The sequence below is a fragment of the Urocampus carinirostris genome, chromosome 7, assembly GCF_059441175.1.
Source record: "Urocampus carinirostris isolate Australia breed hairy pipefish chromosome 7, RoL_Ucar_1.0, whole genome shotgun sequence".
Taxonomy (NCBI): domain Eukaryota; kingdom Metazoa; phylum Chordata; class Actinopteri; order Syngnathiformes; family Syngnathidae; genus Urocampus; species Urocampus carinirostris.
This window is the reverse complement of record NC_142355.1, coordinates 18,397,654-18,423,508: the sequence shown is the minus strand read 5'-3', so window position 1 is coordinate 18,423,508 and position 25,855 is coordinate 18,397,654. Positions and strand designations below refer to the sequence as shown.

The 25,855-nt window shown below is 40.3% G+C and overlaps 1 protein-coding gene across 2 annotated transcripts in view; it reads right to left on the bottom strand.

Annotated features, from left to right (window-relative positions):
* LOC148362526 (tripartite motif-containing protein 14) overlaps positions 1 to 25,855 on the bottom strand; it is a 35,269-nt gene extending 9,414 nt beyond the window's left edge. The window contains exons 1-7 of one of the 2 annotated variants that reach the window (XM_088339955.1): positions 25,571 to 25,855; positions 21,641 to 22,506; positions 20,123 to 20,218; positions 18,360 to 18,608; positions 16,774 to 16,796; positions 16,474 to 16,619; positions 15,088 to 15,461 (exon numbers count right to left, since the gene is read on the bottom strand). In XM_088339955.1, coding sequence (XP_088196081.1) covers positions 15,088 to 15,461; positions 16,474 to 16,619; positions 16,774 to 16,796; positions 18,360 to 18,608; positions 20,123 to 20,218; positions 21,641 to 22,506; positions 25,571 to 25,823 — 2,007 coding nt within the window. In that variant the 5' untranslated portion in view covers positions 25,824 to 25,855. Of the gene's footprint in view, positions 1 to 14,141; positions 15,462 to 16,473; positions 16,620 to 16,773; positions 16,797 to 18,359; positions 18,609 to 20,122; positions 20,219 to 21,640; positions 22,507 to 25,570 lie in introns of those variants that run through there. The other variant, XM_088339954.1, reaches the window with a different exon arrangement.

The window sequence follows — 25,855 nt, the reverse complement described above, 5'->3', positions numbered from 1 at the left end:
TACCTTGTTTAGATTTCAGCATGCTGATGGATGAATAGCGGGTTAATGCGTGCAGGGCAAAGCAGAAAGGCGCCATCGCTCATAGCTGTGATGGAAAAGATAGTGGCACTTTGTCCTCTGTAGCAGAATGTGCTGACATCTCTAAGGAGTGTTTAAATACAGCCTGAAGCCGTTTGCAGACAGATCTGTGTGTTGATTTGGCTCACCAGATGTTCTATTCATATAACTCAACACAGCCTGGATTGAGTTTAGAAGAAAAAGCTTAACATTATGGCATTAAAAAAACAAAAACAAAACATAATTCAAAGTCTTTACGTACATCAGGAAACAGTATTAATCCACATGGTAAAAAAACGATACTCTCAGTAGCAGGCTTCGAGCTCATTTTCAACATTGAAGACTTGGACAATCAAACCTGTATTTTATTTCAATGAAACTGGTACCGTAAATTAGGGACTATAGAGCGCACCTGATTATAAGCCGCACCCACCACATTTTAGGAGGAAAACCGTTTTTTTTTGTACTTACACAAGCCGCACCTGTATATAAGCCGCATGCGTCCACATTAAAAAATGTAACACAAACACAAAATTAACCCAAACCCGACTTTAAGTCCCGCGATTAAAACTGAATGTCCTTCATTAAAGTAGACAGTCCAAGATTCACAGCCGGCAAAATGAACGGAATATGATACCGGTACTTAAGGTTTGATGCAGACCTGCAGAGTCCGGGTCCCGTTGAAAATAATCCATGGAAAAAAGTGTATATTTCCGAAGGTAAGGGTGGAAAAAATATATATCCACTATTGTCCGCCGAGTCCACAAACACATTTACTCCACTTCCCGTCAGCTCCCGTGGTTTTCGCCCCTTCTTTTTTATTCGCCCGTACAAAACATATCAGAATAAGTCTCTAAAAAAAATACATTACAAAAATATACAGCTGCAAATACATATTATACATGGTTACAAATATTTACAAAGAAAGACGGTACACCGAGAGAGTTTTCAAAGCTTTAATAATAACAATATAACTTTCATCCCAAAGGGTGCCTGTGACAGGTAGCAACACGCTCGCAACACAGTAAACGGGTCTGTTAAAAAAACATACCGTACTTGTAAAAATCACGGTAAACCGTCCTCATTTTCCTCCTTAGAACTGAAGCCATCAAAGTCGTCTTCCTCAGTGTCGGAAAGAAACGTTGTCATATAGACATCGTCCCACGCTCCCATCCGCTCTTGATTCTGTGCCCTCCTCTCCGACCGGCTTTTCGGAACCCGTTGGTGATGGTGGATTTTTTGATGCTGCCCCGCGCTGTCAGGATCCACTGGAAGACTTGCGAAAAAGTTGACTTTCGCATGCGGCCAGTTTTAGTGAAAGATTTCTCGCCGATAGTCAAGCCAAGAAGTTGCAGTCTTCCTCGGCGCATATATTCCACCGTTCTAAATCTTACCTTTTGTACTCGAGCGCCGCTGGCGGCCGTTGGAAAAATTACATAAATTGGCTGCATCACTGAATAAGCCGCAGGGTTGAACGTTTTGGAAAAAAGTGATGGCTGTCTCTCATGCTTTCTTTTCCTGACTCCAAATCTGTTGTAGCATACTAGATATACTCTTTCCACTAGACGGTTGATCTTCTTTGCAGCATCCCCTTTTAAGTTGTTGTCAAGGATGATGCTGAGGTCTCCAATTGCGCCCACCTGTGGTCCTTGGCAGGTGGCAAATTCAAGCCCTCCATGGTCTGGGCTTCTTAGGTCATCGGTTCAGCTGCGGGGTCCAGAGCACTGTGGTGTGCCTCCTGACTTTGCTCCTCCATTGACTGAAAAACTGATCCAACAAACCCCTAGATTAGACTGGATTTTGCCAGATTTTTTGCACTTGGATTATCCTTGGTGAATTTTCACGCCATACTTATTTTTAAAACTCCTTCTACAGATGGAGCACCTTTTGTCTGCCTCATCTTCCTGTCTTTCTAAATCCAAGTTCATAGCTCTTATATCATTGTCCGAGTCCGTTTTGTGTGATCCGTCCTTGACAGCAGATTATCCTCCCCACCTCCTTGGTCTGTTTGGGTGTATTTTCTTCGTTTGATACTCGTAGCCTTTGGTGCAGTCAGTTGGGGTGCTGGCATTAGAACTACTGCGTGCCATATTTCTGTGCAGTCATCCATTCTTTCACTGAAGTCCGTAGATCTTCCCTGCCGCCAATAGGCGTTTCCCGATGATCACGACAGTTTTGATGAAATAAACACCAGATGTGTTTTGCTACAAGCAGAGATCATGGGAGCAATTTCAGATGCTAATAAAATACATAGTAAATACAGCTAGTAAATTTTGATAGGGTTAAGGTTAGAATAGGATATTATCTCAGTGTTAAGATAAATGAATAATGTAACTTTGAAAAAAAAAATGGAGGAAGCCATGGTCAGCTAGTTGCGTCTAAGCCTACAAAAAAAGCTCACATTTTAACTGAGTAGTAGTTTATGAAGCAAAAATAAAACTTTCACATTGCAGACAAGATATGGTCTGTTTTAGTTTACATTTAGAGGACAATATGAACCTACCAAGCGTTTATTTACTAAATTTCCAACAAACTCTGGGATGTCTTGTGTCTAAGTTGAAATCTTAATTGTTTTAAGTGTGGATGCCAAACCTCTTGACAATATTCATATTTACTATGCTGAGTAAAACAACAAAACAATACAGTGATCATCTGGTAGATTTTGAAAAACAATTAACTGCCAAATGAAACAGAAAACAATCAGTCAAGTTTACAAAATACCCCAAATAACACATCATTAATGCGGAACCGCACTGCTTTGTGCCCAAAACGCATGTTAGCAGCCTTACAAAACTGTTAGCATGCGTCAATTTGATATGGTGAGTGTTACATTGAAGGAGACATAAAATGCAGACATTAAGTAAAATGCTATTATCTACAACACAGTCAAACAAACATGGAGTGTGGATAAGTAGGCTGTCTGTACAATCTGCGCAACAGATAAAGCTTGCGAACGTCGTGTGTAATATCTCTATGTCTCTGATGTCAGTGATTGAAATTATAATATGCACAATTCATCTAGCGGCGCATTTTTTTTACAGAGACCCCTCGTTACTTTGGGCTTTGGTTATCGCTAGTTCACTCGATCGCGGATTTTGAATAGAATTGATTTTGTCATTGATATTGTATCGTGCATTGTGTTCTGTTAGACAGAACACCGCTGGAACAAATTAAGGATGGCGCTCTGTGTTGGGTATGTGTGACTGTATATGTGCCTGACTGTGACAGACTGGAGTATGCTCTCAGTCAAACAGCCAAATGGACATGCGCAGTCAACATCTCTGAATCAAAACAAACTGGAAATCATCACGACAGCGAGCATTAAGCTTACATTGAATATAAATTCATCAATTAAATCAGACTTTGAGGAAAGTCAGAAGAGCGCAATAAAATTGTAATCATTAGGGGGTCCTTCGTGGATTATTATCGGATTCCTGTAGCGACTCGGGAAGCGTCTGGGAAAAGGCAAGAGCGGTCCTGCTGGTCCGGCCTACTGGTAACGGCTAGGCTAACAATTTTTCGAAGCCACCGCTGCGGACCCTGTATCTTGTCAACGCTAGGGCCATTAGCCATTAAATAAATGACCCGGGTCAACAACTCATTAATCATTGCGAAAATTGTCTCTATTCGAGGACACCCGATGCTAGCGCGCAGCTAGGACGCTCTCTCTGATTTCTTGCACTCAAAAAGCCCTCCAATTTAGTTTTATTTTTGTATAATGACAATAAAACCATTATTTTAAATCCATAATTGTTATTTTGTTTCAGTCATGTATCTATAGTAGAGTCCTTTGGTGGCTTTTAAGAAGGCCTGACGCCAATTCGCGGATTTTCACTTTTCGCGAGTGCTTCTGGTCACCATTAACCGCGAAACCTGAGGGATTTCTGTATATGTAGATGTACTTTTAAATAATATGTAATTTGGCAAAGCAATCCTTATTTTCACTAAATATACCCGTAATTTGACTATGTCTTTTTGGTAACAAAATAAATACTTTTTGGGGGGGATCCTACTTACATAACGCCAAGACATGAGCTTCCCCTGGTCTCCCCCTTTGGGCTACTCTCTCTCTTTCCCTCCCAGCTAAACTCTAAAAGGTCTAACCAGCTCATCTGAGTTTGCGCACAAGAAATAAATATAATTGAAATATTACGTGTTTGCAATGACAAGAAGTGTTTGAGGACTATGTTAGGAGTGACAAGATTGGATAGACCGCGAAACAAAATTGTGAGAGACAGAACTGGAGTAGTCGTGGAACTGAGCAAGCGTGTTGATAATAGAGTACTCGGTTGGTTTGGACACATGGAGAGGATGGATGAAGAGCTAATGTTGAAGAGGATCTACAGAGCAGAAGTCAATGGAAGGAGACCAAGAAGAAGGATGGGATTGACGTGGATGGATGGTGTTATGAGTGCACTGCAGGAAAGAGGTCTAAATATATTGGAAGCTAGAGCTTTTGTTGGTGATAGAAAGGAGTGGAGAGGTGTTGTGAAAGGATAGTGGGATTGTGGATGCGTTCTTAAGGATGGGCTGGGCACCCGCATGATGCGGCAGGGGTAAACCAGTGAAAGCTGTCGGGCCCTGCTGTTGAACAAAAGAGTGTGTTGTGTCACCCTGATCCGAGGGACATGGCCGCTTTCTGGTGTCCCGTTTCATCTGGAGGGACGAAAGCATGACCAACTCGGGTGCCGAGGTGCCTAACTTGTTTGGGTGTTCGGGCAATTGGGTTGGCCATGGTCCAAAAATGTTTTTGTGTTTTTTTATGTTATTATTTCCCTTTTATTTTCTTTGTTATTGTATGTGTGTGTCTTGCTGTCGGTCACCCCTCTTGAGGGGTATGACCAAGGTAGGTAGATAGTAGATAACAATGAAAAGAAATAATGAAATGTCAAAACATGTGCAGTTCCTAAAACAGGTTTTATTCAATTATTTAAAGTGATTGAATGGTCTGACTGGGCGTGAAGGTTGGTTATCCCTGTAAAAGGACATTCAGGGGTTGCCCCCGCCCTAATGAGGCCTCTCGATCCCACAATTCGAAACTGTTTGACACAGCGTCTAAGTCCTGCTGGAGCTAGCGGAAGCAGGTTGGATTCAGCCAGCAACCTCAAAGGTCTAAACTACCTTCACTGTTGAGTTAAAAGTTAGAGAAGAGACGCTAACATATGCCTGTCAAAGTGCCCCTCGAGACAAAGTACCTGCCGGGAACCAGCAGAGAACCAAGGCTTTATCTCTCTCCAACCAGTGACTCTGGTCCTGACTAGGTCTTTAGACCTGAGGACTGCAACTCTACAGCCTGGAATCTCTGAACCGGCCTCGACCATCAACACATCCAGGCACTAAATCCAAAGTTCATCAGAAGGGTCCCAGGCATCGGTTGGTGTGATTAATGGGGAACTAAATCCAATTACAATAAAGCCGAGTTACCCAAAGTTCTACTGACAGTAAAAATTGGGCTAAACATGTTGTTTTATATCCTAACAGTGCCCGTGAAGATAAAAAAAACTATCTTTCTCAAAAAAAGTTGCCTGCCAAGCCATAAAGTTGCCTGCCCCATTATTCCCAACTTGAAACACAATAAGAAGACTAATCGCAAAAATCCCACTGTTGCTAAGTGTTAAGGATTGATAATCAGAATATATAACAGAACAACACTTCCAAATTAAGTTTATTATGAATCTACTTATAACATTCAGTGCATGTATATGACATCGCTATTTTCCATCTGCCATCAGTACGTGCCTGTATTTACTCATCTTCATTCATGCAATGTTTGCGTTGCGTCGTCTGCTACAAGCCACATGAACTCTTCTTTCCACGATGCTTTTAATGTACGTTTACCTTTTGTGGCGTCATAAATTTTGCTAACTTCTTTTGAATCATTCTTCTGGGGCTGAGGTTTTGGCTTGATTCGTAACCACTTATCCATTTTTCTCGTGTTCTCTGTGCGTCTAATTTCAAAATGGATATGCAAATGCACGACCTTATAACGCTCCGGAAAGTCCGGAAGCACGAAGTTATTTGATGCAGGCTTCTGATTGGGTGCCGAGTATGCAAATTGCCAAACCGAAATTTCCAAACCGAACGAAGATTTCAAAATCGGAATAAAGCAAACGTTTGATTTGAAAAAAAACTTTCCCCCTTGAAAAAGTTGTCGGCCGTCCGGGCAGACGTTATTTCAGACACTGAAACTTCCAATCATCCTTATTTTTGTTATGTGTTCTATTAAAGTGTCTGCTGTAGATAATGCCTTAAATATGTTAAACTTTCAAAAACAGTGAAAAGAATTCACTTTAATTTGTTGTGTTGCCAATTGTTCAGATTAAATCAAAGGTTTTTCATCTGATTTTCTGATAAAATTATCTAAAAATGTATGTGGTACTTGTAAAAGGCGAGAGAAGTAGAAACATGTTAAACTATCCTCTACAATATTTTGGGTCAATTGAGGATTTGTACTCATAATTTATTGAGCACCCAAATCGCTTTAAAATTTAATCAAGGACATAAAGTAAAAACAAGGTAACAGTTAGAAAGACCAAGTACCACGAAATCCGGACTATAAAGCGCACCTGATTATAAGCCGCACGCACCACATTTTGCGGACATTATTGGTTTTGTCCTTACACAAACCGCACCTGAATTTAAGCCGCATGCGCCCACATTTAATCATGTAACACAGTCACAAGTTTATCCCTAACTTGACTTTGGGCGCTGCAATTGTAGCTGCAGATATAGCACACAATCCATCCACCACAATCAGCAACATGAACGGAAAATGGTACCGGAACTTAGAATTTAATGCAAACCTTTAAAGTCCAGGTCCCGTTGAAAGTAATCCAAGGAAAAAAATGTATATTTCCAAAGTTAAGGGTGGGAAAAATATATATCCATTATTGTCCGCTGCAACAACAAACAGGTATAACTCAGCTTTACCCCACTTCTCGTCAGCCCGCGTTCGCTCCGCCCCTTCTTTTTGATTCGCTCGTAGAAAACATATCACAATAAGTCTCTAGAATAAATACATTACAAAAATATACAGCTGTAAATACATATTATACATGGTTACACATATTTACAGAGAAAGACGGTACACCGAGAGAGTTTTCAAAGCTTTAATAATAATAATAATATAACTTTCATCCCAAACCGTGTCTGTGAAAGGTACTACCACGCTACTCCTAACACGCTCGCAACGCATTAAGCGCAGCTGTTAAAAAAAGCCGTACAGTATTTGCGAAATTTACGGTAAACTGTCCTCATCTTCCTCCTTATAACTGTCACCATCAAGGGCGTCTTCCTCATGATCGGAAAGAACCTTTGTCATACGGACAATTCGAACGTTAAATAAGAGGATGCAGTCTACCTCAGCGCACAATTCCACTGGTCTAAATATTACCTTTTGTACTCGAGTGCTGCTGGTAGCCGTTAGAAAAATTACATAAATTGGCCGCTTCACTGAATAAGCCGCAGGGCTGAACATTTGGGAAAAAAGTAGCGGCTTATAGTCTTATAGAATTTACGGTAGTCCATCAGAGGAAAAAATACATTCAAACAGGAGTTTCCTAGTTCGAGTGCAGTAACCTGGACAAAACATAATTTTTGCATTGTCAAAAGGTTACAAACAAGGAACGTATTACACATCAATTACAGATTTTACAGTAACAATGTTTTTAACTTCTGGCCCTACTTCACCGGGACCCTTACTCCTGAGGCCTCTATGTAAATTGAGTTTGAGAAGCCGATTTTAGGATATAATCTTTAATCTGTTTCTACTTAGGATCTGATGTTGTTGTTCGTCACAGTGCTTTTAAAGTTATTGGCCATGCACCACATATCGACCAACACGAGATTGGGTTCATTTCAGAATGCTCACGGAACACTTAAGACGCTTGTTTCTCACCCGAACTTTCGACATCCTTGTGTCAATTACACAGCGGCATGTGATCGCCCTCAGACTTGGATAAACAAACGCACCTAATGCAGATCAAGTGCATCTCTGCTGAAGTCATGAGGTGACTGCAAAATCAAAACTGCCCTGAAGCTGAATTGAGAGTACGAGTGCTGGAGTGAGATTAACGGACAACAAAGACCTGTCGCTGGACCCTTCTCACATTTCCAGTGGTGAGCCTGACAGGTGACTCATTCCCAAGGCTCTCCGCTCACCTGTGCTCACCAGTAGTTGCCATAACAACACAAGATGTAGCCGCAACGCAAGACAGCCCCATATGTCAGGATGGCGAGCATGTTTTCTCCTCAAGATTTGGACTGAGCTTTCTCTCTTTATAAACAACAGACCGTGTTGCGCGTGTAACCGAAAAACAGTAATTTCAGGTACTAATTGCTTCATTTGAAAAATAATTGCATTACCACCCAGATTCACAGATCCCTTAACAGCCTGGGTCATCAGGGCACCGCAACCTGTGGTGTGCCTTGAGCAAGTATATCCTGGCGGAACCCAACCCTCTCCAGGCCGATTTTTTTGGGGTAGGGGTTTGCTCCCCCACATGAAAGAGATAGTACTGGCTTCCGTGGTTGTGTTGGGGGATTCATGCGACATGATGTGGAGCAACTATTGTAAAGTTAGCTATTTTTAGTTGTGTATTTCTCAGACTCCCATGCTATGAAATTAACCTGTTTTTATATTCCTAATATACAAGTAATCATCACACACACACACACACACAGTCACGTTACAAAGATCAGTCTATTTCTATTACCGTATTTTCCGCACTATAAGGCGCACCTAAAAGCCTTTATTTTTTTCAAAAGCTGATTATGCGCCTTATAATACAGTGCGCCTTATTTATGGATCAATATTAAGTCGCAAAGTCTTGCAACTAATCCAAGCAGCCGCCGACTAGATTTTCCCCCGAACGCGAGTAGTCCGTGGTGAATGCTGGGATTTATATACCGGCGTTTCATTGGCTAACCAATGTGTCAATCATCATTTGAATCGATCACTATTGGCTAAAGTTATTCGGAGGTAAAGGGGGCGGATCCTTTTTATCATTTACAGGCTCGTATAGGCTAAGGGGCAAAACAAAGCCTGCAATTGGCCGAAAAAGATGTGTCAATCATCAGTTGAATCGATCACTATTGGCTAAAGTTATTCGGAGGTAAAGGGGGCGGATCCTTTTTTTCATTTACAGGCTTGTATAGGCAAAGGGGCAAAACAAAGCCTGCAATTGGCCGAAAAAGATGAATGTGAATAGAATAGCAAGTCTGGTTGTCTACGGCATAAAGAAAACACGTTTTACCATTCTGTATTTGTAAATATTTTAATCTCCTGGATTTACTACACTCACGGATATAAGAGGACCATGGTTGCACATTATTATTGAACGCAACGACTTCGGTGAGCTACTCCGGCTATATATTTTCCCAGTATCTTGTTTCAGAGTGATGTCGATGTTTCTGTGATGGGTCTTTTTTTAAATTAAACTCAATTCGAAGTGTTTATTGTCATATGCACAGTAAAGTTGCAAGCGAAAAAGAAAATATGAGCAGGTACGTGTCTAAATAGAAACTAAGGAATAATAATAATAATAATTTCCTTTGTATTGTCATTCTTTGTAAGAACGAAATGTCGATACACCTGACCCGTTGTAGCGAGCCGATGCAGCCGCAGCCAACAGAGGGCGCCGCCATTTTACCAATGTTATAAGTCTTAGGTATGACTCGGCCGAGGCGCGAACCAGCGACCTCCTAGTCTCAAAGCGGGCGCCCTACCATCTAGGCTACTGAGCTGGTAATGGTTGGCATTTCTTGAATCCCAAGACTTTAACCTTCCGAATGATATTTGGAACGATGCATTTGAGTGACATCGGACACTGCATCCGCACGTGTCTACGACACGTATTTGCTTCTTTGCAAGCTTTTTGGACCGAACTATCTGACTGTTTTGTCCACGTTCCCATTGTAGCGCCTTATTATCCGGTGCGTCTTATGTATGTAAAATATAGGACCAAAAACTATTTTTTCGGGGTGCGCCCTATAACCCGGTGCGCCTTATAGTGCGGAAAATACGGTATTTGTAATATGACACTCATGTGTGACTCCATTTCCTGCTTATGTGTGACGTCAATAAACCACGCCTACTGACCGGATGTGGTCAGTACAGCCCGGGCAAGATGGCGACTGGGCCGTTCTCGCTGCATTCGGGAGGGAGGTCAAAACTCAATAAGTGTTTTTATCTGAATAATTCCGCCAGCAAGGAATTTATATCTATATAAACTCTGACAACTATACACACTTTTAATTCCCTTAAGGACCAATCCCAACACAGCACGCAGCAACATCTCTTCTACTTCTGGTTTGTCTTTTCACCACAAAACATTTAGACAATATTCCACCACATCACCTTTTCTTCAAAATCAATCCAGGTTCAAAGCAGTTGACTGTATGAATAAAACTCAAAAACAAAATGGCCGTTTTTCCTGTCACACCAACACTTAATGAAACACTAAACTCTGTGTTTTCTAACTAAACCTGTTTTTTACGAGTCCAGTTCCTGTGGCTTGTCAATAGGTCTTCCAAACCTGGTTCCAACAACATAAGCGGATATTGCCTTAGGAGTATTATCATTTGTTTCCAGGTGGTTAGGAAAGATAGGAGCGCCCTCTCTTGGTATCATTGGGGTACTCTGAACTTTTAGTGTGTGGAGTCTGGCAAAGCCCATTGATGATGCCTATTCCTCCGAGGCACTCCATAGCCATTTTGTCTCTTGGTTTCAAACCACTTGAAGATCTCCACCATTTTCAGATTTGATTTCCCCCTATGTTCCGGTCCGGAGCCATCGTTCTGAAAGCGCTGGTCTACTGGTGATCCCAAGAGCCAAGAAGAGTTCCTGTATGAGCCTCTCCCTCTCCCAACAGGTTGCCTCCCATTCGGTACTGGTGATTTTATCTTATAGTTGTAAATATGCTTGGATGTAAGTATATACTGAGAGAGAATGTGGCTACTATCAAGCAGTTTTAGGGGCCTTTGATATGCGATGTTGACTTACATGCTTACTTGAAATCATTACGGTTTTGCTGGTCATTTAGATTTTTTGCAAAACAAAAAAAACAAAAACACTTGTATACATCTAAGCATTCAACAGCACAATCCTTTCATTGGACACATTTGAGATGTGGATTTTTTGTTCTTGATTTGGGTTGAATATCGTCATTAGGGAGGAAGGGAATGTCCTCAAGTCGGACCAGTTGAGAACTAACACTATAAACAACTCAATGCATGTTAGCCAGACAAAAATTCAATTTGTTCATTTCTTTTAATTAACTTCTGTAGAAAGAATGACTTCAGAAAAACAAAATAATTCCATAAACATTTCATGACAATATTATGACAAAAAGGTCCACTGTTTATGCACGTCAATAGCAAACATATGTATAATTGACAGCCCTTAAAAAAAGAAATAAAGATTGATTTTTTTTTTAATTAAACCTGAACATTTTTCATCCATGTGATTACATTTCAGAAAGAACTTAGAGTAAACGTCTATTGAGTAAAATAATGTAGTCATTGAGCCAGATTACACTGATTATTCTGTTACTATGCCAAAACAGTGATTGCATTTACATACAGGCAATAACCCCCTAGAATCGAAATACAGGAGATTTTCGGGTTTCGTAAAATGATGTGTAAGCGTGCAAGGAAAATCGAAAATGCCCGTGTTTGGGTAGGTAAATCCATTAGGACTGTTCACATAAAAGTACAGTACAGTGTGTATTAATTGAGCACCAAATGATGCTGTATTGGGTTGTGCAACCAAAAACAAGTGTTAAAAAAAACAAAGGAGGGTAAAAACCGCAGAGATTCAAAGAGACCAAACGGCCCCATTGTTCTTCTCATATTTTACCAGACTTTTCACAAGGTTTTTATTTTTTTCCCAGGTACCCATAGTAGCAAGATGGTTGACAATCATGTCAGCTCCTTCTAAGTGGGCTCATGTTATGAAAATTAATCCAATGTTTTTCCACATTTCATTTGTTTTCCCTTATTGTTTTGTTTCTTTAAATCAAGTCTTATTATACTAATAGTAGTCACTCTTAGGGACAGTGTGTATTATTTTGCACCCCCTAGTGGCAAACACACCTTGATTCACTGAAATAAACGTCACTATTGATTTCAGTGGTAATCAAAAATACATAAACAGTCACATTTGGTTCGGCCCCTGGAACAATACCAGACAGTATTTTGACGCACATTCCTGTTTTTTCTTTTCCCTTAAAAAACCCCGTCTGAGAGCACACTTCAAACCCTGGTGGCGGGGGTGAGAGTGCCAAAGTCCAACCACCGGACTACCAGTGATGTATATAACGTATGAAAAGGCATTGGGTTTTATCTCATTTACACACTATGTTTAGTCAAGGTACCAAAGACGAATGTTAATTTTGAAAAAACAAAAAACAAAAAAACCACCACCACCCAAAAAAAACCAATAACAACAAACTATTAAACCCACGTCGCTTCAGGAGAGGATGGGGCAAAATAACTAAACAACACCTAAAAAAATTGGCACATGACACGCTGACAATAAATATATCTCTTGAAATGCTTAGAATCTATCTATCTATCTATCTATCTACCCTGGTCATATCCCTCGAGAGGGGTGACCGACAGCAAGACAAACACATACAAAAACAAAGAAAATGAAAAAGAGAAACGGTAACAAAAAACACACACAAAATTGTTTTGGGACCATGGCCAACCCAAATGCCCAAACACCCAAACAAGTTAAGCATCTCGGCACCCAAGTTGGTCAGATGAAACAGAACACAAGAAAGCGGCCATGTCACCCAGGTCAGGGTGACACAACACACTCCTCTGTTAAACAGCATGGCCCGGCAGCTTTTACTGGTTTACCCATGCCGCATCATACAGGTTCCCTGCCCATCCCTTAGAACGCGTCTAAACATCCCACTATCCTTATACAACACCTCTCCACTCATTCCTATCAACTACAAGAGCTGTAGTTTCATTGAAATGCTTAGAATAGAATGGAATAATCGAATATAACTTATTGTCATTGTAACAGGTTAAAAGCACTCCAAAATTAACTTCCGTCTCTGGGACTGTGAATAAAAATAGTGTGATGAAATAAAATCCACTGCCTTTTTGTAAGTCATCTATACAACTGGTGGTCCAGTGCTCTGACAACTTGGCTGAAGATAGACCTGTAAACAGGGTTTGCACACCATTTTCATGGCCAAATTCAAGCACTAATTAAGAACTTTCAAAACAAATGTTCAAATTTCTCCAGTACCGTTACCAGAAGAAATCCGGTTTAATCAGTTAATTATATCTACAATTCACATATGCGATTTTTAAACTTGTGTGTGTATCTATCAAGACATGAATTTTAGATCTTGTGTAAATTGTTTTTGAGACAAAATCTCTCCCCAGATAGGTAAAGTTAAAAATTACAGTAATATGTAGCCTACATTTTCAGGTTCAAGAAGTTCTTCCTGTTACAATTTACCACTGGGAACGACTACATTGATCTCTTTTCCTCGCCCATTATAAATGTTTGCAATTGATATGTAATCCTTGCACAAGGACACATTTTATCGTGCCCTGTTTAGGTGTAGCATAGACCTTTCCTTTTGGCCGTGACCCATAGGGGACGATGACACTTCACAAGACAATACCAAACAAACTAAAACCAGCTGCTGTCAATTAGGAGGGAAGAAGAAATGCGTTGGCAAAGTGAAGCCCAGGGTTCCTATGGTAAAAGCCAAGTAATTCAAGACTTTTTAACACCCTTGAAATCAAATTTAAGACCAAGTCGACAAAAAAAAACAAAAAAAAACCAGCCAAGACCAAAAAGGAAAACAAAAACACATGAATTAAAGGCAATTTTAAACAAAAGGTTATTCTTGGTCAATTTGAAAATCTTTCCATCTGAGAAACATAGCACTCTCCAAAGTTTTAGTCATGGAGAAAAATAAAAAAAAAGGATATTTACATTACATTATGGATCTTCGGTCAAAACTGGCATATAACTCCCGTACTAATTCCAAAGAACTCTTCTGTCGAAGTGTCCTTGGTCAAGACATTGAATGCGTAAGGCCCTATTGGTGTGTGTGAATGGGTAAGTGTGAAGCACATTGTAAAGCGCTTTGGGAGGTCTTCATTGACTTGAAAAGCGCTATATAGATGCAGACCATTTACCATTCTGCTATATTCATGGATCACTTTAAACATGATGCATGATTAATTACTTTCTTTTACTAAATCTTTTGAAACCAACATAAAAATCTAATTAATAATATTCAAAAAATATATATAATCTTATTAATGCAAGACATTTTAATGACTACAAAGGCCTTATTTTTTTAGATTACCGTAGTTAATTAAATGATTTTTAAAACTTTTCAAGGATCTGCAGGAACCCTGGAAGCCAGAGAGTCTGTGTCATTTTTATGCAAACTCGTGGAGAAGCATGGCAATCATTTCAAGCATCTATAAGCACTTCTCTAAAAATCCAAGAACAATTTAATTCTAGAAAACACAATTCAAATTCAAGCATTTTCAAGGATTTCAAATACCTGAACGAACTGAACACTGGGTTAAAGCTTAGCATGGCACAACAGAAAGTTAATGTTCCATGGACTTCATTTCTGTGAAGAACCCACTGTGTTCTATTTAGTTATTATTTATTTCATAAAGTGTTATTATCTCTTATTTAACCTTTGTGAATACTCCAAAAGGTTTATGTGATTGTGGCTTTCTGGAAAACATTTTTTTTTCTACATTTGGGCACGCGTGGGACATTTTCTGTTATTAACTGAAACCTCATCAGAGAAGGTACATGTGATGTGGCCCTCACAGTAAAACAATTGGGCACCGCTGATCTAAATTCTACTCGATTAGATCACAGATGGCCAGCCAATTATGGACCACAGCAAAGGCAGGGTACAGAATGTCGGTAAACGTATGCTTGCACAAATGGATCAAATCAAGACTGCCCCCTGGTGTCACATTAAAGAACTTCATCATCCCCTCATCATAGTCTAGGAACACTCCTACCCGCTGCAGGCCGTCCACTGCCAGGGACGTCTCATTCTTGTTGTACTCCACTTTCAGCTCCCCTTTGTGAGACACGAGACACCAAGAAAACGCGTTCCGGCCCAGACAGGAGGCGTCCTGACGACCTTTTCGTTCCATGACTGCGCTGCAGACTCCCAGTTTCCAGTTGCCCTTGCTAAGAGGCACCTTCACCTCCCAGTACCAGCTACCTCCTTCAATGCCGTGCTTGGCCAGCACTTGCGGATGGGCATCGAAGCGAGCGTCGTCGTGGGTGGAAACCTGCCGTACGGTGCTGTACGTCACCTTCCTGTTGTCATCGGACAGGTGGAGGTTGGGATGAGCAGTGTTTGCGTCAAAGACAGGGACAAGGCCACCTGTTTGAAAAAAAAACATCAAATAAAGTGTTTCTCAACTGGTAGGTGGATCGTGGACCACTCTTTCAGTGGGTTGCAGCCAACGTTCTCTCTAGGCTTCCATGGGTATGAGCAATCACGCAAAGTCTGTGAGCATCGCTTAAAACAAAAGGCAGCCACAATTATCCTGTGTCTTGCAACCATATCCTTATCAAACGTGTCCAAAACCTGAAAACAAATCAACTTACAATTTGCTGAGTTTCTTGTATGGGAAATTAGTTTTTCACATATTACAGGTGGGATGTGTCAGTTGAGATGTACTTAAAAAGGCTATGATGGGCTCCCTCCCCCCCGTGACCCTTGTGAAGATAAGCGGTGCAGATAATGGATAGATGGAAGTATGTGTTTAACAATGCCCAACTGAGTTTAATGAGGCCTTATACCTTACTGTCCAATGCGCCTATCTCTTTTTATTGTAGCCTAGATGGTAGTGTGCCCGCTTTGAGACTGGGAGGTCGCTGGTTCGCGCCTCGACCGAGACATACCTAATTGGTATAATGGCGGCGCCCTCTGGCTGCGGCTGCATCGACCCGCTACAACGGGTCAGGTGTATTGACATTTCGTTCTGTGTACATTGTTACAAAGAATGACAATACAAAGGAAATTATTATTATTATTATTATTTTATCAGCCTTGTTTGAGGCAAAACACATGGCAAGTCAAGTCATGTTTTTTTGCATAGCCCTTAATCACAAAGAGTCTTAAAGGGCTGCACAGACCACAGATTATTGCAAACCACGGACTATTATGACACCATCCCCTGATCTAAAACCTACATGAGGGCAAGGAAAAACTCAAAAACCTCAACATGAGGAAAATGAAGAAACCTTGAGAAGGGACCGCACATGAGCCTGGTATCAGTATTGTCACACGTATACCGGAAGGCCATTGGCAGTTAAGGGATATGTGAACTAGGAAGGACTTCAACTCAAAAACGTTGCGTATAACCGAGTGAATGGCGCTAAATACTTACAGTGGCCAGCATAGAATTCTCGATCTTCAATCGTCTTTGAGATCAGCACTGGACCTAGACGTTTCTCTACCCACGACTGAAGACATTTCAGCCGAGTCTCATTCAATTTCTCTGGAGCATCCGACTGCTCCATAGATTCCAAGTTACTGAACAGAGACACCAAGACCAGATCAAGAAAGAGAATATGACGTTGAATAAACACATTTAAATCCCAGCCTTCCCAGTCCACATACATTAGTTTAAATACTGTATTTTGTGATGAATTTGTTTTCATAAAAACAAAACAAAGGAATGACTTACAGTTGGGGGACTTTCCTGTATTCCTAAGACAAAATAAGAACATGTTTTCACACTCAGGTATGCACACATTCAGGTCTGTCATTGTCATGTACAGTAATCTCTCGCTGTATCGCTGTTTACTTTTCACGGCTTTGCTAATTCGCAAATTTGCGTCGTACATTGTGTTCTGCATTCTGATTGGCTGAACAGTTGCCCAGCCCCTTTTCTGCAGGTGAGTCAATAACGTTGCTGTCTGTTATACACATACATATAACAGCTCAAAATGGCTACATTGTGCATACGCAAATCTTTTTCGTTTTCGAATTTCTCTGAGACAGTTCTCAACTGGTGGGTCAGGACCCAAAAGAAAATTGTGCACCAGTCTTCAGTGGGTCGCGTTAGCCTTGGCAAAATAATGTCAAGAATAAGAAAAACCGGAGGGTCAAATACACAGGAGAATGCGACTATGGCCTGCTCCATCTCTTCTTCTGTTCAGTCAATGGGCGCATTTAGGAGGGACCACATCTCATTTTATTGTGATTTTGTTGCTTTTAATTTCTGTTTTATTGTTATAAAGATAGGTCCCAAGAAAGTTAGTGATGAGGGGAAGGAAAAGTGGAAAATAGTGACAACGATTGAGACGAAGAACGAAATGATTGAGAAATACGAAAATGGGGTACGGGTGTCTGCCATTAAAGCACTGCTGTAAAGTACAGTCAATAGTTTAAAAGCTTTTTTTAGCTATTTAATAGTATATTTATCTACATTAACTACATAATTAAAAAATATTGATGTTTAGGTACATTTCTTTTAGTATATGACTGTTTTAATGCACTTTTAGAGGGTCACTCATAAGTGTTGTAGGCTTTATATACAATACTTGAAGTTGTTTTGGTTTTGCTGGTCATTTGGTATTTGGAAAAAGAGGTGAATATTTTAACCATATCTCTTTTAAATTGCACAATCCTTTCATTTGAAATGTGGATTTTCTCTACTTGATCTAGGTTGCAGCTTGTCATTTGGGTGCAACTGTGGCAGTTGAAATCAGACCAGTTGAGAACCAGTGCTCTAAGAGCCATCATATTCCAATTTTGTTGTATTGTATAGTGGCATTAAAGGCCATTTATTCATTCAAAATGCTCTGGACCCACAAAAGCACCTGCGGCCGGGCTCAAAATGCTTGGCGGGCAAAGTTGGACTCATTACTGAAGGACGGTAAAAGCATTTTTGTGTCAGATTTTCGTTTTCCAATAACAAAACATGGACAAGACCAAATGTCTTCTGGAGTAAAAATGTAGTGTCCTAAAATAATGTCTCCTTTGGAATCCATAGTGTAATACTGAATAGCATAACGATTATTCTAAAAAATGTAATTTGACAGAACAGATTTTTTTTTAAATATAACATATAAAAGTAGTAAACTTTATTTTATAGTGTAAACAAATTCCTGAGCCTGTGAATAGGGTTTGTTCCCCGGTTTCGATAATTGAGTATTTAATAAATACAAGTTTCTACTTGGGAAATTTTTACTATTGTGGGCAATCTTCGCGAAAAAACGATGGATTACTGTATGTATATATATATATATATATAAACCCCACACTCACAATAATGAAGGCTTGGTCCTTGAGGGCATCTTCCCCATCGGTATCAACCAAAGTCTCCAAGGTGTGAAGAATGCCATGGATGGACTTCAGGGAGTCGTTTAGTTTGCTTAGTTTCTTCTGCAGGTCGCGCTGTACTCTGATACACTCCTGGTCCACAGAATCGAGTGCAGATTTTTCCTCCAATTTCAATGCCACCATGATGGCTGTGTATCTCTGACGCACGCCCTCTTGTGCATTCATTGAAAACGCCTCAAGGCAAGGAAAAACAAAGTATTTCCTTAATGGAGCACATTTGCAATGATTGAGTGCAGCACCTTAAAAACCAAAGTCCCGAGACAGGTTAATTTCTGATGTTGATCCACCACCTGCTGGCCAGCCCACTACTGTGCTTTTTCAACTTGTGAAAACGCTGATACTGTGCTTAATGAATGATAAAACAACATTAAACTTTCTGAAAACACAGACAAATCTTCAGACTTTATAAAACGCATTATACATGATAGCAGTAGGGAGTTGTGATGCCAATAAACTTGTTCGGGTTCATATAAATGATAACCTTGGAGTGCCATGTCTTAGCTCGTTCAATACGATGTTTCAAAACGTTGATATAAATGGCAATAAAGACAAATTAATTCAATTCATTTAAGTCAAAGGCACTGAGTGATAATGCTTAATGTCAAACGTTTTCCAAACTCTCATTGTTCTTTTTAACAATCACTAGGTTCAGAATAATGAATATGTACTCCATTCAAGTTACATTCAACGTTAGTAGAGTAATAAAAACAAAATCAAAGGCATGAAAGAAGGTATTACAAGAAAAGGAGTAGGTACAATAAAATAAAAACCTCCTAAGGGTAATGTGCTGGGGTGACCCGTTAGCACACAGGTGTCAAACATCCGCCTAGGGTTTTGATCACTGAGAGAAGCGAGAGACAAAAATGAGCTGCAGTTTTAAATATGTCCGCCAGGTGTCGCCAAATCCAGACAAGACTTGTAAAGAAACTAAAGCTTTATCTCTTTTGGTCTCTCTATCTCTCTCTTTCGTTCTCTCTTTTTTCATTATTTCAGTCCTTCTATCTTCTTTATTTCTCTTTCTTTCTTATCTTTCTTTCACTCTCTCGCTTTCCCTTTCTTTTTCACACTCCCTCTTTTTCTCTCTATCTCTCTTTGACTCTCTCCCTTTCGCTTCAAGTTTTTCTTTGTTTCTTTCCCCCCTCTTTTTAATATATTGTTCTCTCTCCATACCTTTCCCCTTTTCTTTCTCTCCGTCTCTATTTTTCTGTTTCTCTCTCTTTTATTATTTCAGTCCTTCCATCTTCTTTTTTCTTTCTCTCTTTTTTCTTTCTTTCTTACCTTCTCTTTCACTCTCTCGCTTTCCCTTTCTTTTTCACACTCACTATTTTTCTCTTTCTCTTGGATCGTCTCCCTTTCACTTCTAATTTTTCTTTTTTTTTCTATATTATGCAGTCTATTTATCTCCCCTTTTCTTTCTCTTTCTCTCTCTCTCTCTCACACACTCCTTACCCCGTCTCCCTTGTTCTCTTTATCTTCCTCTCTTTTTCTTTGTCTTCCTCTCTCTTTCTCTTAAATCTACTAGGGTGGCCCCCGTGACATTTATTTTCTAGCATGTGGCCCTCAGCTAAAATGAGTTTGACACCCCTGCGTTAGCATAAGCCCAAAGAACCACTCCCTCCGCAAAAAAACTAAATATTATTTGAAAAAAGTGTAAAAACAGAATATGCAATTACACTTTATATTCTTACTCGCTCATCTTCCTCTTGTTGATTGAATTCAGTCTTTTGGTTCTTTAACTGTTGTTCCACTTTTTGCAGCAGTTTGATCTCGTGGGTTAGGTTTGCCTGCAAAAAAAACAAAAAAAGATTCGGACCACATTTCAGCTTTTTTGTTACATCTAATTATGGCTGAGCAATCAATTCCAAGCTGCCTGACAAAAAATGAAATCATGAGTGTTTAGTCAAAAAGAAGTTACACCCAATGAAATGGTCAGGGCAGGGATCATCAACTTTAACATGTTCAGATTTTTTGTTGACAAAAATACAAGAAAAAAAACCTATGCCGTTCTATGTCGCTGTAGGGTGTAGTGCAGGATTAAGTAACCCTTTTATTGCTCAGGGCTATAAAATGTTTGATAGGCATTCCTTAAATAAGTTACCGGTCATTGATTATTATGTTGTTGCTATGTTAATACCAGGTTGTGATTATTAAAAGCAGAGTCAAAATTAGCTCAATCAACCACTAAAATTGCATGCTAGTTAGAAATCAAATTACCTAGAAAATCACAATCATATTTCACTGCGGGGAACTCAGGTGTTCTTAGAACCCTACCTGGCACCCGAGGGCGCCTTGTTCGTAAGTAAGGCAGCGTCTGTACGAGTTTTATTTGAAACATAAATCTTGCTCACTCTACAAAGGAAAATCCAGCTCACAGCAGTCCCACTAGAGACCGCTTAGCACCAGCATACTCTGATCCAGTTTGCGCATGAAATCTTCTACTGCAAAAATAAATAATTACACTGTAAATCTTTTTGTTATGAACATTAATTTAAAGTTAAAGTAACTTTAATTTTAAGTGTACAATATCAGTTTATGTATCATTAACTGTCACCGCCGCCAACTGCTCCCCTTATAAATGATAGCATATCCTCCTTATTAAGCAAAAATAAATCCTACAAAAACAATGCAGAACCTACTTACAGCAAGACAGACTTGGGGTTTGTACAATGTTGTCATGGCCTTTCAAAGGACCTTTAAAGCCAAACTTCTAATACCATTATCCCAGTGTGAATCATTCCATAGCCCTGTGGTTTGAGGGCACAGTGTTGACTATAGGATGTGATAAATACGAAGCCAAAGAAACCAGCAACTATCATTCACTTAATGGGACGTAGAAAATGGAACCGAGTTTCTGCGCCCCGTTTCGTTTGTGTTTGCTGTCACGTTTGGTCTATGTTGTATCGAATGTTCTTGTTTTTTTCTCTTTCTGACAGCACTTGATGACGCCAAACTGTCAAGAAAGGAAATTCAATTCTTCTAAAGTTTAACTTGTATGTGAACTAAGGCGTGTCGGCGTCATTTTTAAGCACCCTTGTCTATTCAGACTGCCGAGAAACATGGCAACAATTTCAAGCATTTGAAAGCACTTTACTCTAACCTTAAAAACACAACACTAAGTATTTTCAAGGGTTTCAAGCACCCGTAAAAACCCTGCAGATTATGTAGAATACCGCAATAATATAAGAAATTTACGATTGCTTACTTACCCTGAACTCCTGCTCTGCTTCCCTGATGCTGATGCAGACGTGATTACGGTGCATGCCGATGACAGTGCACACCATGCACACGCAGGTGGCGCACTGCTGGCAGTAGATGCGGTTCATCTCTTGATGCTCCTGGCACCTCCATACAGAAATATCCTCAGTGGGTGGGACCAGTGTGTGATTTTGGAAGACGGGCGACTCCTTGTGGGGACGCAGATGCTCGGCGCACATGGACGCCCCGCACACCAGGCAAGTTTTCACCGCCAAAGGTTTATAAACATTTTCAGTGCAATAATGGCAAGGCACAGGGTCTCTGTTTGCAGTTTCTGCCATTGTGAACATGCCAACTCTGGGTCGGGATCCTGAAGCCACAGCGGCGTGTTTCGGGTGCAATTCCGGTGACATGCTGACATTCTGCACCGGGGCCAGTGATTTCTGTGATATGGAGGATTCAGTAGGTGAACTAAAACTGTTGGAGGCGTTGCTTGAAACATGGCCATCGAGCTGGGGTGTCACGAGAGGAAGAACTTCACAAGAATCACATTCAGTAGAACCATCAGAGTCATTCGGTTGCCTGTCTTCATGAAGTAGTTCTGAGCCTCCTTGCCAAACATTGTCAACATCTTCAAAGGAGGAGGCCGTATCAGCAATGAGCTCAGAACTCAACGCGTTGCCCATTTCCACTGCACTGCTAGCATCTTCTGTGTCCGATGGGGTATTTCTAAGCATGTTGCTCTCACCTGACCCTTCACCCGTTGCTAGTCGCTTTGAGCTAGGCTGCTCTGGACCAGGAGCGCTGGCCTTTCTCTTTCCAAGGATTCGTTTGGCCCGCCATGAAAATATCGTTGAGGAGCCTTGTACAACTGGGTCTTTGGTGGAAATACGAAAAAAATAACAGATCAGCAAATACAGTGCTCAAATTGAACACCACTACAGCGGTAAATAATAAACAAGAAATATGGCACGCAATACGATAACCATAGAACAGGGGTCTTTAATGTTGTGCCTCTACGGACAGCTGGAGTGCCCGCGGACTTGTTCTGAAAGGAGCTCACCAGTGCTGGGTCAATGTAATTTTCTAGTAAATTTTTTTTAGTGATTGACTGAATCTATTTAACCCTACCTCTCATAATTAACATGGTAATGACACCATAATAACACAGAAACAACATGGTAATAACATGATAAATATGTTATTTTAGAAATGCATATCAAATTGGGTGCCCGAGGCCTGAAAATGGTTGGCGACACCTGCAATAGAACATAGAGATAAACAAATTAAAAAAATATTTGTTTTGTGTTTTACTCGCCGAAGCAATCTTTTGGCTTGTGTCATCGTTTTAGCCTCTGTCAAGCTCTTAATGTTGCACGTGCAAGTACATGCATTTCTTAGATGCAATCAAAATCACTTTTCTTCTTTTTATCTTTTAGGGGCTTGGATTGGTAGGGCAGCACGGCAGCGCAGTGGTTAGCGCATGTGCGACACAGTTCTGAGGTCATGAGATCAAACCTTCCTGTGTGGAGTTTGCATGTTCTCCCCGTGCCTGTGTGGGTTTCCTCCGGGCACTCCGGTTTCTCCCACATTCCAAAAACATGTATGTTAGATTAATTGGCCGGTCCAAATTATCCCTAGGTGTGAATGAGCGAGTGAGTTGTCTGTCTCTGTGTGCACTGCAACCGGCTCGCAACCAGTTCAGGGTGTCCCCGGCCCACTGCTCGAAAATCGCTGGGATGGGCACTGAGGATAAGCGGTGCAGATAATGGATGGGTTCGTGTTTGGACTTTTCTTACTTTTATCATTTTCATGCTACAATAACAAAAAACTGATTACGCTCCTGCTAGAAAATTACAAAATTACAACAATTGCTAAAGCTGGGAACAGCCCAAAAAAACAAAAGAAACTCAAAATGAGAAAAAAGGGTTTACAGTGCATGTTGAAATTGTCCTCATTCTATTAGTCGTCCTACGGGTTGTAGCCTAATGATTTCTTTGGTCCTTCCATCCGTTTGACTTTGACAACCAAATACAAGTGATGAAAAGCACAAGGAAGAACTCACAATTTTACTTTGATTTTTTTTTTTTGCCCAGCCTTTTCGATGGAGCTCATGTCATGTAAAATAAATGTTAATTTTTCAACCTACGATTATTCTTGAAAATGCATGTTTATAGACGCCTTCCCAATTAAAAAAAAAACAACAACCCCTTTTTAGAATTTAAACAAAACAAATCTTGACTGGGGACTAGTATTTTAGTCCATGACTGCTTTATTTTGAAGCGAGACCAAGTCACTGTATGTGAATAAGCCGCTCCAAAGATCAATTAGATTTTCCTTTTGGAAAAAGTTTGCCACTTCCGGTTTTGAAGAAGCAGATGTTTTTAATTTTTAATTCATTTTACATTTTTGTGCATGAAAACAGAGTGCGCAATAACATTTATTTCTTTTTAATGTCAAAAGATTCGCAATATGACTTGTAAATAATAATAAAGCAAAAAAAAAATGAAAATAAAGACAATTCAACTTCTTTAAGCACTATGCTGTAAATATCTGCCTTTTATCCAGATAGACTTTTATCCTTTCTCTTTACAGTCCTTATTACAAATAAAATGTTTTATCATCAAGAAAGGCATGCTGACAAACAACAGTTTGTGACATTACAATCCTAAAAATAAACGTCAAGTGGTAAGGTTTATTTCTTAATCTCCACTAAATTCTTGTCATGCTTATGGCGCAATGTGGGCAGTGACTTTACAAAGACTAATGTTACTTGTGTGAAATGTTGAGATTACTTAAGTCTTGCTGGGAAAGGTTGTCTTTACATTCAAAGGAATCATATTCTATGGTTTTGTTGACATTTTTACAAATCATTCATTATCAGGCTACATATGACAGAAAATGACCACACATTTATTTTAAAGCTGTACAATTTGACTTTAGTGTGTACTCTTCTTTCTTTATATTTTAGTTGTACGACGTCCACCAGTTTGCTATCATCTAAGAATGAGATTCAAGACAACAAAGACTTTGCTTAAATTGTACTTATAAAGGGACAGTTTGTGATGAATCACTATACTAGAAGCAGATAGGCGCAGTACAAGGTAAAGAGGGCTCTTTGAACTCAGTTGGGTAATGTTAACACATACTTAAAGGTGATATCTAACTTTCAACTTTTTGAGGGAAAATTAAATTATGCACCCCACCTTTACAGTAAAAGATTGACATGTATGCCAGGGGGCGCTAAAAAATAAACTGTCGTTAATTCAAACGGCAGCACGGCGGCGCAGTGGTTAGCGCGTGTGCGGCACAGTTCTGAGGTCGTGGGAACCTCCTGTGTGGGTTCAAAATCCAGCTACCGGCCTTACTGTGTGGAGTTTGTATGTTCTCCCCGTGCTTGCGTGGGTTTCCTCCGGGCACTCCGGTTTCCTCCCACATTCCAAAGACATGCATTTCAGGTGAATTGGCCGGTCCAAATTGTCCTTAGGTGTGACTGAGCGAGTGAGTTGTCTGTCCCTGTGTGCCCTGCGACTGGCTCGCAACCAGTTCAGGGTGTCCCCTGCCCACTGCCCGATGATTGCTGGGATGGGCTCCAGCACCCCCGCGACCCTACTGAGGATAAGCGGTGCGGCTAATGAGATGAGATAATTCAAACGATAATATACATATAGAAACTTCTAGTCGCGAGACATTACACACTGTCCCTTTATGAATACAGTTAAAGTGCCTAGCATCCCGTTTAAAGGCGATAGTAAATGGAACTAAAATATATATAAAAAAAAGATTACACACTACAGTGAGATTTCACTTTTTTTAAAGAAAAAAAAATAAATTATGGATAAATAATGTACTTGGCACGTTTTGTCTGCCTTTGATGGTTACCGTTAAACCTCTACAAATTAAAACCATTAAGTATCACGTTGCATTTCTTTTGAACGTACCAGGGCTACTCGCAGTCGGAAATCGTCGACTGCCATTGTTTTCCGGCCATAATTTGGAGCGGTCAAAGGGCAGCTTCTTGTAGCTCGTGTTACACTTCCAAGTCGGACAAGTGAATGGCCCATCGGGATGAACACTCCACAAGTCCCCGATACATCGATAGCAGAAGCGGTGGTTACATTTGAGAACGACGGAGTCCTGGCTCAATTCGTCGCAAAGAGGACATTTGGCTGGAGTTTGCAACGCACCCCCCATCTTGTTGTTGCGGACGACTGTTTGTACCCCCT